Raw genomic sequence first — 12,977 nt, 5'->3', positions numbered from 1 at the left:
AGAACCTGACAGTGTCTGTAAAAGACAAGCCGATCTAATACAGTCTGACTGTTAAAAAGTTTTGTCCTGGCTCCGAGGGAACTTTCCTGTGGCTTCTTCTGTGCTTTAGTTTCTGCTTAAAGTAATGAAATCCTCTTGTTGTTGTTGTTAAGAATTTGGAGACCATAAGCCTGTAGGATTTGTGTGAAATCTGTCTTTGCTGAGGGTCCAGCAGTCCTTTCCCACAAGTTTGAGTCATGCTTCTCTCTGTGCTGGTGTGCTGAGAACAGGAAGATAGTGATCGTCTACCTACTTATGTAGCTGCTCGTCTCATCTCCCAGTATATAATGGATAGAGCAGAGAACTGGGGGGCAAAAGATCTTGTTCTTGTTCCTTCTATCCTGTCATGCAGCTTGGACAAGTCACCTCTGTGAATTTCTGAGGATGTGCTGAGAACCAGCCAAGTGTTCCTGCTAGCTTATAAGGACAGCTGATATTTAGGGAAAGCACAGTGGTAACTGATTCCTTCCCAGTTCTTAATGCATGGGAAAGCTTTGTCTCAAACTGCTGATGTAAGCTCCTTTCAGAATTGGACAGCATGTAAAACTGTTTATTTTCATGTTTCTTGGGCTGTTGAAGTATTCGTCAGCACTGATCATTAAAGGTGGTGGTGCTCGGTGCTGGAGGAGCCAGACCCTTAAGGAGTCCTCCAGGTTCAATTCCAGTGCTTGGTACCTGGGCTGGATACCCTTTGCTCGCTGCTGCCTGAGATTAGCAGTCAGGTAACAAGTCAAGGTGACTTTTTAGGTCTGTTTGCACAGCTTGAGTTCTGCCTGAGTCCCCGGAATTGGTGTTCTCATTAGCTGTCTCTGAGCCTTTAGTGAACAGAACCAGCAGGAGTCCCCTAGCTCAGATATTGATACGATATTTAGAATATTCAGTCTTGACCCTGCTTTGTGACATACTGTTGACCCTTCAGTTCCCTGGGTTTCCTTGACGGCTGTTCTTCCTGCAGTCAGGGACTGTTTCTCCTTTTTATTTCCCAGTACACTTATCTGACTACTGGCAACCAGCATCTCACAGTGCTGAAGGTTGAGGGAGACTGCCAAAGTATGAATTGTGGCCAGGCTGAGTTATTAAACCTGTAGGATTACGTAGTTTGACTAATCCACAAGTAATCCCTGTCCTTCTGCTGCAGGCTTACCAATACCTCACCCCATATACCCCCATCTGCATTGCAAAAGCTGTGAAGAACGCGTCGGAAACAGAAGGCATGAGAAGAGCACACGTAAGTGAAGCCTTGAGAGCCTCCTTGCACATTTAATAAATTGAATTTTCCTTTTTGTTTTAGCATTGTGGTTTAAAAAGCAAATATTAATTTGGACATTAGGTTAAAAATGTTTCCTGTTGGATGACTGCTGCTGTTGAAGCAGCCTTTTGCTTGTTTAGCGTTCCCTTGGAGTGAAGAACAACATTCTAATCATGTGAGGATCCAACCTTGCTCTGTTGGAAGACCACGTAGGCTTGAGAAGTGCTATTTAGAATACGAACCCTCAAAAGGATCTTCTGTCCCCTTTGCAAATTCTGTTGCTGCTCTCACTGGAATCTTAAAATTATTATCTCTTGAATAAACACGGCTTAAAGAACATAGAGAAATTCTTCAACACATGGTGGAAGACACAGGCCAAGATACTCAAAAGCAGCTTGTGTCCTCAAAGCACTCCATTTTCATGTCTTCATCACGACACTGTGGAAATGAGTCTGATTTCCCAGGATGTTTCACATTTTCAAGCAAAGAAGTTGCCTGTGAAACAGGTTCATGGTAGGGCTGAAATTTTCTGTTGTTTATTTCCTGTTAAGTTCCAAGGAACAGGTTTTACAACAGGAGAAATGTGCTAGTTGAAGCAGCACTGGCAGTTCCGGGCTTGTCCCTTATTTGCTGCTAGTTTCTTGGGATCTGCTACTTCCTACTTCAATGCTTTATTACCCTGTCAGTTAAAAGGAAGTAAAAATATTTGTACTGTGCAGAGAAGATCCTGTTTCCATGTTCATGGCCAAATGTGTTGCGTGGCTACCTCCCATGAGCTGAAATGCAAGATCTTGTGTGTAAAAGAGACCTGAAAATCATGTGTGGGATATAGCTAGTGTTTACTGAATACTCAGTAATTCTTCAGAGTAAGATATGTCACAGCAGAAAACCTGTATTAATGCTTATTTAATTGTCGTGGTACATTTCCGATGCTTGCAGTAATTGTAGGATGCAGACGCTGAACACACCAGGTTACCGCTTAGTTTGTATTTCTGAAACTTGCAGGTTGAATTGCTTTGCATCAAAAACAGTGTTTGTACTGAAACTTATTTTCTTCTTCACAATTCCTTTTTCTTGCCTATTTTAACATAGGTTAAAGATGCTGTTGCCCTGTGTGAGCTCTTTAACTGGCTGGAGAAGGAGGTAGGATATTAGTTTTTTAAGTTGGAAATTTTATTAAGTAAAACTCGTCGTTAGCATGAACTTCTTAATATTCCTGATAGCCCCTTTGATATAAATGAGGAAATACATGAGTTTTCTCTTTTTTTGTGTGTGTTCAATGATACTTCCATCCAAGGCCAAAGACTTTTTTGAAAATGCATTCCCATTTATTTTACACAGGCCAAAGCCAGAGCAGGTGAGGAATGACGTGAACAGACTTAACGTAGTGTTAATACTGTCTTGTGCTGATTTGTTAGTGCAAATCATAAAGTAAAAAAATATTTTTCTGGCAGAATGAACAGGCTTGGTGTTTATGAATGAAGAGGTCTGGTCATGCCCATGTACAGTAAAACTGGGATAAAGTGAAATTACTCATGTTGGCTCTGGTTTAGAAGTACATAGTGAAGGTGCAGAATGTCAGGTGTTGCACAGTCACTTACTAAGCTGTGCTGCTTGTGTGCTACTGCATGTCTAAGTCCATTGAATTCACCTATGGAAATGCTTTGACTTCCAAAAGGTGCCTTTTTACATGTCTGGGTAACTCAAGAAACTTGCCTCAGGGGTTATGAGACTCTCTCTTTTCCTGTCCAGTCCAGGACCAGCTGATTCAGTCCCCCTGGGTTGCAGGTTTTGATTTACTAAACGCCTAAAATAAAATGGAACATCCATGCTTTGTTTTTTCCTTCAACTGCTTCTGTCTCTAGATTAAAGGCATAAAATTTCTGCTAACAGCATGGGCTGTTGAAGTGGAGAGAACTGCTTACACTTACTGTAATGTGTATGTGAGGAGATGTTGCGTTGTGAGATATTACTCTGTGCATATCTCAGCAAAGTAGATACTGCACCAGCTGTTCCCTAGGCGAGGTTCAGCAATCCTGCTCTGACCAGCTCTTGCTTCCTGCTTCTTGCACGCCCTGCACAATACTGTTGGGTTTGTGTTCCTCATTACTGAAGGAATGAGGACAGAAAACCTGGAAACAGGCCACTTCAAGACTGGGTTTCATAATGCTCAGAGGGATTGTTCAGGGATATAGCATTCTCTTTGCTAGTTGGTGTACTAATTCAACCTGCATCTTTGTCCGCTAGGTTCCGAAGGGAACAGTGACAGAAATAACTGCTGCAGACAAAGCAGAGGAGTTTCGCAGGTAAAATGCTAACCCCACCCCCCGTGAGGGTGTTTTCTTGGTGGTGTTTTTATCCTTTGTATTTATTTTATTCTGTAGAAGTCCTGCTCACTCACAGATATATTTTACCTGAGGACAAACCATAACTCCAGCATTTATTTGAACATCTGAAAGAGTTGGGGAAGAATTGTGTCTCTTGGGGGAGGTACAAGTCCCAGCCCACTGGGTCCGACTTTCCTCCTAAGACAACAAAGAGGAATGTTGCAGGTTAGGACCCTTATATATGAGGTGGTTGCTTTCTTACCACAGAGGAGTTCATGGAGGAGTTAAATTTCCTCTTCTGGTGGAGAATGAGCACCGTTTGTATTGGGAGATAGTCCAGTCTGTATGTAACAGGACCTCCAGAAATGTCTATAAGTCAATAAGTAACAAATAGTTCAGGACATCTCTTTTTGGGGTGGTCTGGGTGGTGAACTTTTTCATAAGAAAAGGGTGGAGGTGGAAAGCAGGCTTTCCCACGGTTGGCTCAACAGGATTTGGATCTGTACAATTCTTCTATCCAAGTGTTCCTTGCCCAGGTGGCTTTCAAGGCTAAGGGGAAGGCTAAGATGAAGTGAAATTGAGGATGGGGCACACCGTGTACCTGGTGTGCTCTTCTTGCTTGTGCTGTACTGATCACAATCTTTTCTTTCAGCCAACAGAAAGACTTTGTTGAATTGAGTTTTGCTACTATATCAAGCACAGGTCCAAATGGAGCCATCATTCACTACAAGTAAGAGAAACGTGGCTGCTTCTTTCATCCTTCAGCAAGCTTGGTTGGAATGAGTTGTCTAGCTTTTTGTGGAATCACAGCAGAGCATGATCTCACTCCAGGGAGATGCAGTTGTTGTTGATTGCCATCTTGCTTTATTCCACCAGAGCTCCTACACATACTAAACAAAGATCTCTTCCCGCTGGCAGCACGCACGTATTATGATGCTGAACTGCCCAGGGGCCATAGAAAAGGGCTATTTGGGGGTAGAAGTCTGGGAAGGACAAATATGAAGTGCAAGCTTTTCTGCAGTGTGTCCAGGAACAGATGCTGAGGGTTTTCCTGGAAGCAACAAAGCTATTCTTTGTACTTTAGTGCCATGTACTGTAGAAAATACATTCCTCAGTATGAACCCTGCTTGAGCATGTGTTGGATTTCTATCACTGCCACAAATCAGAGCTGACGCATCCAAGCTTGCACTTGATATGGCTTCTGGACTGCAGATGTGGGCTGGAGACCTTAAAGCGGTGGAACAAAAACATTTGTCTTTAACCTAACAGGCCAGTTCCTGAGACCAACAGGACGCTGTCTGTGAACGAGATCTACCTCCTGGACTCGGGAGCACAATACAAGTGAGTGGGATGGATGGGGCCGAACCGCTACATTTTCTGCTCCTAGTGACCTCCCTGCTGGGTCAGCTCGTAGTTGCTCTGGCAAATGTGGCACAGCGTGGTTTTGACTGCAGTGCCATTTCACAGAAAGCCTGCTTGTTGTATCCCTATGGGAGGAGATTGATGTTCTTGGCTATACTCATAACCCCACAGTCACTGTGTGACTGATCCCTGTCAGAAGGCGCCGAGCTAGGCTCCAGGCAGCAGACTAGGGCTGATGACTGGCCTGGCCTGGGGCAGGGGATGAGATCCAAAAGTGCTGTTCCCTAGAATCCCATTGACAGTGTGATGGTGGATATGCTTCAGCTGGTGGCACGCATTTCTGTCTGTTGCAGCTCTGCTCACTGGCATATTTACGTTAGAGTTGCAGGGAATAGGCAGCAGGCCTGGCTTCCCAGTTCAGCCTAAGGCTGCCTACAAAGCTGAGTAAGGATGTGGGCAGAAGGTAATAATTTGGCTGAAGTCAGGACAAGATGGAGCAAAGGAGTGGGACAGCATTGCCTTGTGGGATTCTTTCTCTTTCCAGAAAGAGACTCAGGGGCAGGGTTTCATATCCCAGTAGCCACTTGGTCTCACTTGTGTTTTTGGGAAGGCATCATGGCTGACTCACTCTCTGCTTTTTTTTTTTTTGGCAGCAGCCTCAGTCTCTGCAGCTGTTTATTGTGTAGCTCTGACCCCCTGGAAAATGAAAGAAGGGGTGTTTTTAACCAGTGCAAATAGATGAGAAGTAGTTTGTTCAGAGAGATGCAAGATAGGCCTGGCTGCTCCTTTGAGATGAGCTTTGTCTTTGGAGCTAAGCCTTTTTATTTTGTCAGTCAGGAAGAGCCTTGAAAATGAACCATGTAGACATCTTTTGATAAGATTTTTACAATGAGATCCCTCTCCCTTCCTCCCCCCCCCAATGGCCTAATTAATGATTTCCTTAGTGCCTCTGTGAAAAGCAGCCGTTTGAATAACATGCAAGCTGGACCTCAATGGCACTTACAGTAGCATTGTCACAGGGATGCTCAGCTTGTCACTGCTGGGAAGTTCTTTTGTGGCCATGACCAGTGTGTGCTGGGGAAGAGTGCTGGCACAGCAGTGAGTGCTTCAGAGGAAACCTATTATTTCAAGACCCTTTGTGTTTTTCACAACAGGCTCAAAATAATATTTGCATAAAGAACTTCGAGCCGTTTTCTGATGTCTCAGACTAACCCATATCCAAATGATAGATAATTTGTAGCACAAAGCATCCTGAGGATGAAAAGGACACAAAACCTACTTGCACTTGCTTCTCCTCAGCTGGTAGCTGTAATTTGTGCATAAATATATATTTTTAAGCTGCTAATGAGTCATCTTTCATACAGATAGAATAAATTTGGCCTTCTCTGTCCTGTTCTCAATGGGCAGGTACCAGCTGCTGAACCTCAAATTAACTTGATGTTTATGAGCAGTCTAGATTATAATTTGAAAAGAGCTTTGGGATCCTTATGGATGAAAGATAACATTTTGAATTGTAAATTGTTATTGTTACATGAGGGATGTGTGTGTGTTCAGGAATTTTTGAGATTGGGAACTTCTATAGCATCAGTTTTGTGTAGCACAGTGGATAACTTTACCCAATGATTAGTCTGCTTTTCTGCAGTCTGATTGAGTTTTCTGTGCGTTTTCACTTTGATCTTTCTTCCCCCCACATCCCTTGCTGTATCTTTCTTTGCTTCTGGAAGAGATGGTACAACAGATGTGACCAGGACAATGCATTTTGGCACACCATCAGCCTATGAAAAGGTAAGCTGGCATCTCAGTGTTTTTCAGTCTGACCCTTATTAGAGATGCTTAAATATAGCGATGTGCCTTATTGATACATAGTCAGAGGGATCTATTGGGTATCATTTCTTTACTAATAAAAGTGATAGCAGTTTGCTGATTTGAAAAGGAGACTGTCAGACCACAGGTTTTCATCAAACATCAATAATTTAGAGAATGACACTTCTTTATCATAAAATGCACACCTCTTATCTACTAAATGACATGTCTTCTCTGAGAGATAATAAAATCAGTGGGCTGTGGATGCCCATTACTGGCTGCCCAACATGGGAGTTGTAGGAGTTTCATTTAGCATAAAGCTCAGTATCCAATGCAGGGCTGCAGTAGTGGTTTGTGTCTAGTGTACTGTGTTAAAATCCAGTCTGACTGCTCTGAGAAGGTCCATGTTGGAAATTCAGCGATGTAATTTTGTTTATTTTAAATTGTTTCTTTAATTAACACTCATTTCATCATTATAGTTTGCTCAGTGATGAAAATATGCTGTAGGGCGTGCTTAGGAAGTAAAACTATAGCCACAAAGAAAATGAGTCATGTAGGTCAGATGAATCCTGCTGCTAAACCTGCAGCCTGAGATTGTGACACGTTCTGCATATTAACTGAGAATGATCTTCAGAGCAATTTAAACTTTCTGCTCTGCTTTGCTTTGGCGTTGCCTGTCACAGGAAAGCATGAGTAGGTCTTTCTAGATCCTCTGCAGTTTGCTACAAGATGCAGTCTCTTCTGTTCCTGGGAAGGATGATGTTTTGTCTCTCCCTGCTTATTTATGGTACGTGTTTCTTTGGCAGGAATGCTTCACCTATGTCCTGAAGGGACACATAGCTGTGAGTGCAGCCATCTTCCCGAATGGAACCAAAGGTAGGTTGGTGAGTTGGAGTGCTTGACCATGGCCGTGGTGACCTCTGAAGAACCATTCTGTGGTCTGAGAGCAGCGTTATGAGCGACAGGTCCACATATGTTAGGCAGATGTGTTGGAAACAGACACGGACAGTTACACCACCAACATTTTGGATTCTGGATTACTGATTTTCTCCCTTTTTCAGCAGCAACCAGCACCAAACATTTTGAGGGAGAAGTCTGAAGGGTGTTCAGAGTGTGATGGTTCTAGGGTGATGGCGACTTTAATCAGTCACTGGCACTGTAATACGCCTGTGGCTTGTTTGTGCTCTGAGGTTGTCTTCAGTATGTTTTACTTACAGCCTTATCAAAGGGATAGGTCACTTTCCAGCTTCAAAAGAACTGGCTAATTGTCTTCCAATTAATGCGGAATCTTTTATCAGTGAGCAGCATGGGAAAATGACACACAGAGGAACTTTTAATTTTGTGCAGGAGAAGCTGTAATCTACATTCACTGCTGGTGAATGTTGCAAGCTGTTTTCTCCCTGGTCCTAAATCTGATACCAAGGTGCCTTTCTGTAGGATTACTTCCAGTTTGTGTTCTTGGGTATGCGAAAGAAAAGCAGCTGGGTAGTGGCATGAGACACTCCAACTGAAATTGGACGGTATTAGAACTTGCACGTGTGGACTTTGGTATCTGTATGCAGGCCATAGAAATCCTCTACACTGATGGAAACAGCCTGAAATGACTGGGCATCCAGGCAAGAAGGCTGTCTGATTTGTTCACCAATTGCAATTATCACGTCTTCTACTTTGAGTTATCTTAGCACAGCTACCTTTTAAGAAAGATACTGAATTCTCTATGCACTACTTAAACACCAGGTTCTTTCCTGAAAACCCCCGTGGAGCAAGCAGCAAAACTGAAAGGCTGTGCAACCTGGAAGGAGAGGGGCTTTTTAGAAAAGAATGGGCTTGAATGGCAGACTGTGTGCCCTGTAACTTCCAACAAACCAGTGACTTTTCTTTTGTTCCTTTAAAATTTTCTTATTTTTCTTTGCACACTTTCCAGTTTTGAGCCCTCAGTGTGACTATCAGTCTCTGAGGAAGTCTGACTCGATCAATTTTTATTTCCCTGTGTTGCCTACAGGTCACCTTCTAGATTCCTTTGCCCGCTCTGCCTTGTGGGACTGTGGTTTGGACTACCTGCATGGAACAGGACATGGTGTTGGCTCTTTCCTAAACGTACACGAGGGTCCTTGCGGCATTAGCTACAAAACCTTTGCAGATGAACCTTTGGAGGCTGGCATGATCGTCTCTGATGGTATTTAACAGTGGTGATTCTGTCTGGATTTTAGGGGGAGGGACCAAGCTCTTAAGATGCAGAGGGGATAAATCTGACAGTGGTAGAAAGGGAGGATGGGATCATAAGCTCTGGCCCTGCCTTCTCAGTTTAAATTGTCGTTTAAACTCTCTGGGTAAAGACCCTGTGATTTTAGCTGTCACAATAAAGCAAGTTGGGTTCTGCAGGCCTGCTTCCTTCTCTGTACAGGACAAACCTCAGCAGAGCTGTGCTGCTGACCATCTCAGCCCTGTCAGGCGGCCTTCACCTTCTGCAGTGGAAGAGCTGGCTACACAACTAGGTGGACACCAGGAAATACTTCTGTCTTTGCTATGGGCTGTTTGAGCCAGCTGTTTATATCATTACATGCCTTACTTTCCCTGTAGTAAATTAACAACCTGCTGGGTTTTGCTGAGACACTTGTATTCCTTCAGGGCTGTTAAGTTCTTTCAGGGAGTCAGGGAACACCCTCGTAAAATGACTTCAGGGGAGAGGTTTCCTACCTGCCTTTCATAAAGAGATGAAGATTTTTGGAGATTCTGGTACTTGGAACATGTTCTTGGTGTTCTCTCTTGACTTGGAAGGAGACTCTCTGAGCTTGAGGGCTGTCTGGTTTCTCCTCTCTTTGAGAACTTCTGCTGTCACCTTGCTCGGGGCTTCTGTGCAGATTAAGGAGTCAGAAATCTGTTTGCTTCTCTGGGTGCCTGATGTCAAGATTGTTTAGCGACCTCAGCAAACTAAAGCAATGAAGGGGAAGTTTGGCCATAGGGAATAAGTATTTGCACAGTGTATCTGTGTGTCTTAGTTAATTATTGTCTGTTTCTGCAGAGCCTGGGTATTATGAAGATGGGTCCTTTGGGATCCGAATAGAAAATGTTGTCCTTGTGATTCCTGCTGAAACCAAGGTGAGTGACCTACTGAAGATGCCCCTTTCTTTATGAGTCTGTGGTTTAAAACTTAGAGTACTGGAACTTGAGGTGGGATCATGCTGCAGGTAGTTGAATCCTACTCAAGTCTGCTGCTCTCCAAAACCCTACTTTGGTGAAGACTGATTTTAAGTCTCCCCTATCAATGGGGACACAGAAGACTGTTCTGCTTCTGCAGTTTCCATAGGCTGAAATGTGTATGTGAGAGTTCTTTTAAAATGTTTTCTGTCTGGGTGTCAAAGACCAGAATTATCTTTAATGCAGCCCCTTGGAATCATTGCTGGTTGATCTTCTAAGGTCAGGGTTTTTATCTCTGATAGAGAGTCCCCTTTGGCAGCAGAACCAAAGCTACAGGCAGATTTTGACGTTGTAATTGCAGGTCTGTCTGGGTTACACTTTTGGAAATGCTGAACTGGCAATGACCGTATGGCTAGTTCTGTGCAATTGTGACCTGGGACATAGCCTTTATGAAGTGACCACTGAAAGAAATGACAGTGGTTTATATTGAGATTCTCTGCTTGATATATGAGGAAAAAAATACTGTTAAGTTGCTACCTTCTCATCTGAATGCTACAAGGCTGTTTTTATTTTTTACTGTCCGGTGTTAACGTGAGAGTATGATCTTGCTAGAGCTGTTCCTAAGAATTTGCAACCCCATTTGTGTTTCTGTTGCAGTACAATTTCAAAAACAGAGGGAGCCTGACTTTTGAACCCTTAACCCTGGTTCCAATCCAGACAAAAATGATTGATGTTAGTTTGCTGACACAAAAAGAGGTAAGTGAAACAGTAAGTTTCCACTGCCTTTTTTTATGCTAGAACCTTTTCTGTTTACAAGAACCACTCACCTCTGCTCTACTTGGTAGATTCAGAGAACAGTCCTGAGGAATCTGACTAAATTTTAAATGATCCAATTTTGAGAGGGAGAACAGAGTAGATGAGCTCTCTAGAGGTCCTTCCCATCTAAATCATTCTATGACAAGGGCAGCAAGGACACTCTAGTGATGTTATTTTGGTAGTTCCTTTGCTATGGTATTTGCTGTTACATATAGTCTTTCCTACTCTTGCCTTCGTTTGCTTCTGTCAGACTCCTGTGCTGTCTCCCCAGAGACTTACACTGATGACTGTCCCATGGTGCTATTTGTGTCTCCGCATGGTCGGTCCCATTTAGCCATGCAACATTTATCAGCGCATATGGACTCTGAGCAGATAGGATACTTGCTCAGCAGCGTTCATTTCCTAAATAGCTTTACCACCACAGCTTTCTGTTTAGGTTTCCCTCTACCTTCACCTTGGCATGTTTCATCCTGGTTTTCTATCATATTGTCCATTTTTCTTCAGTCTATCCTAGTTTTCTGAATGGTAATCCAATTTGCATTTTCTCTTTCTGAAGAGGACGGAACGATACCAAGATCTATCTACCTTAAGGTTACCTGTTGAGATCAATAGGCTACTCGTATCTCATCACTGCATTGTTCAGTTACAAATTTGCAAAGCTATTTAGTAGACTGTGCCATGGTAGCTATTCTGACTTGCTGGAGGCAGTGATTTGCAGAGACTTTAAATACTTATCAGTTGAACTGAACCTTAGTTCCTCTGAAAACTCAGGACTAATTGCTTCAGTTCCTACCCTCATCAAATTTATCGAATTTAAGTCACTTACATATATTAGAGGTCTGCCTGTGGGACAAGATCCTATCCTAGCTTAACAGCCCATCTCAAAGTGGCCTACTAATGTCTCTGGCTATACATACCTTCTAAAGGCAGCAGCTATTCTGCATTCATGCTGACTGTCATATCTTTCGCTTTCTTTAGTTGAACTGGGTGAATGACTATCATCAGAAGTGCCGGGAGGTAATTGGAGCAGAGCTGGAGAGGCAAGGTCGGCTTGAAGCTCTTCAATGGCTCATCCGGGAGACAGAGCCTCTGATCAGAGTTCAGTAGCACCACGGTTGTCTTTGATACAGGGAACATCAGGACTGCATGGTGTCACTGTAATCTACGTCTTCTTGGCCCCTGACACCACTGGGAGAAATTTTGTTGATAAACCTTGGGAAATCAGAAGGGGGATTTCATTTAGTGTCTTCCTCCTCCCCTGAGTTGGCAGGTAGCGTGGGGGTAAGGAGGGTTACTGTCTCAACATTTTTTGAGCAGGGGGGAGGTTGAGAATAGAAAGCAAACAAAATAAATAAGCATGTTGCCTTTGAAACAGGGGTCTTCTTGAAATAATGGTTCTAAGAGACAATACTGGAATATTTTATATGGTGTGGTTTTTCACTATGAAAACTCAGTATTTTTACATACTTGGGTTCCAGTTGCTGGGATGCTACCCAAACAGCAGGACTGATTACTGAATAAAAGTATCCAACACGTTATTTTCTCTGTCTGGCTTCTCTTGTAATCAGTGATATATCGGGTTGGACAGCTTATTGGTTGGACAGAGGGCAAGGACCAGATCATTCCACATTTGTGTGCGTCCTGCTTGGTCAGTGAAGAAACAGAGCTGCATATATGTGCATAGAGCTGCCTTGTGCTAGGAGATGAGAAGGTGTTATGGAAAGGCCTGGTGGGAGCCATCAGTTGTGTCTATGCTTTGTGACTGATCGTAGAAGGGATGTAGTGACACTTGGCAGAGGGTTGTGCCTGTGGAGCACCCAGACCACTACTGTCTGTTGTTATTCACGGAGTACTTGTATAACCTGTGGCAGTGCAGGATGTGTAGGCAGTATTGTAGAATTACAGCTCTTCTGGATACAAGGCAATTATTAAGTTAAAAATAAAAATAAAAAATGCAGTGGACAAAAGAAGGCCTCTTTGCAACTTTCATACGAAATCAGCCAGGCCCTGGACACCAGGAGCAGTGCTCTGGAGTGCTAGGCAGTGCACAAAGACATCTAGTGGTTAAGAGAACTACTGCAAGGCAAATGCAGGTTTGGGCTCTTCCCTCCCTTCAGCTGGGAGGGAGAATGCTCTGCTCTGCAGTCTTCTCATCTGGCTTCTGGAAAGTCACTGTATGCAGCCCCATCGGAGCACTGTCCTTAAGGCCAAATGGTTTTGTAAGAGTATACCTACTAAAAGAA

At 43.4% G+C, this 12,977-nt stretch overlaps 1 protein-coding gene across 4 annotated transcripts in view; it reads left to right on the top strand.

The window, feature by feature from the left end:
* XPNPEP1 (X-prolyl aminopeptidase 1) overlaps positions 1 to 12,272 on the top strand; it is a 29,720-nt gene extending 17,448 nt beyond the window's left edge. For all 4 annotated transcript variants that reach the window (XM_068688489.1, XM_068688492.1, XM_068688488.1 and 1 more), the window contains exons 10-20: positions 1,178 to 1,267; positions 2,381 to 2,431; positions 3,536 to 3,594; positions 4,268 to 4,345; positions 4,885 to 4,956; positions 6,702 to 6,762; positions 7,587 to 7,656; positions 8,783 to 8,956; positions 9,803 to 9,879; positions 10,576 to 10,674; positions 11,713 to 12,272. In XM_068688489.1, the coding sequence (XP_068544590.1) occupies positions 1,178 to 1,267; positions 2,381 to 2,431; positions 3,536 to 3,594; positions 4,268 to 4,345; positions 4,885 to 4,956; positions 6,702 to 6,762; positions 7,587 to 7,656; positions 8,783 to 8,956; positions 9,803 to 9,879; positions 10,576 to 10,674; positions 11,713 to 11,841 (960 nt within the window). In that variant the 3' untranslated portion in view covers positions 11,842 to 12,272. The remainder of the gene's footprint in view (positions 1 to 1,177; positions 1,268 to 2,380; positions 2,432 to 3,535; positions 3,595 to 4,267; positions 4,346 to 4,884; positions 4,957 to 6,701; positions 6,763 to 7,586; positions 7,657 to 8,782; positions 8,957 to 9,802; positions 9,880 to 10,575; positions 10,675 to 11,712) is intronic.
* Positions 12,273 to 12,977: the final 705 nt, after the last annotated feature.

This window comes from Anas acuta, chromosome 7 (assembly GCF_963932015.1).
Source record: "Anas acuta chromosome 7, bAnaAcu1.1, whole genome shotgun sequence".
Taxonomy (NCBI): domain Eukaryota; kingdom Metazoa; phylum Chordata; class Aves; order Anseriformes; family Anatidae; genus Anas; species Anas acuta.
Note: the sequence above shows the minus strand (reverse complement) of the source record. Positions and strands in the feature narration are given on the sequence as shown.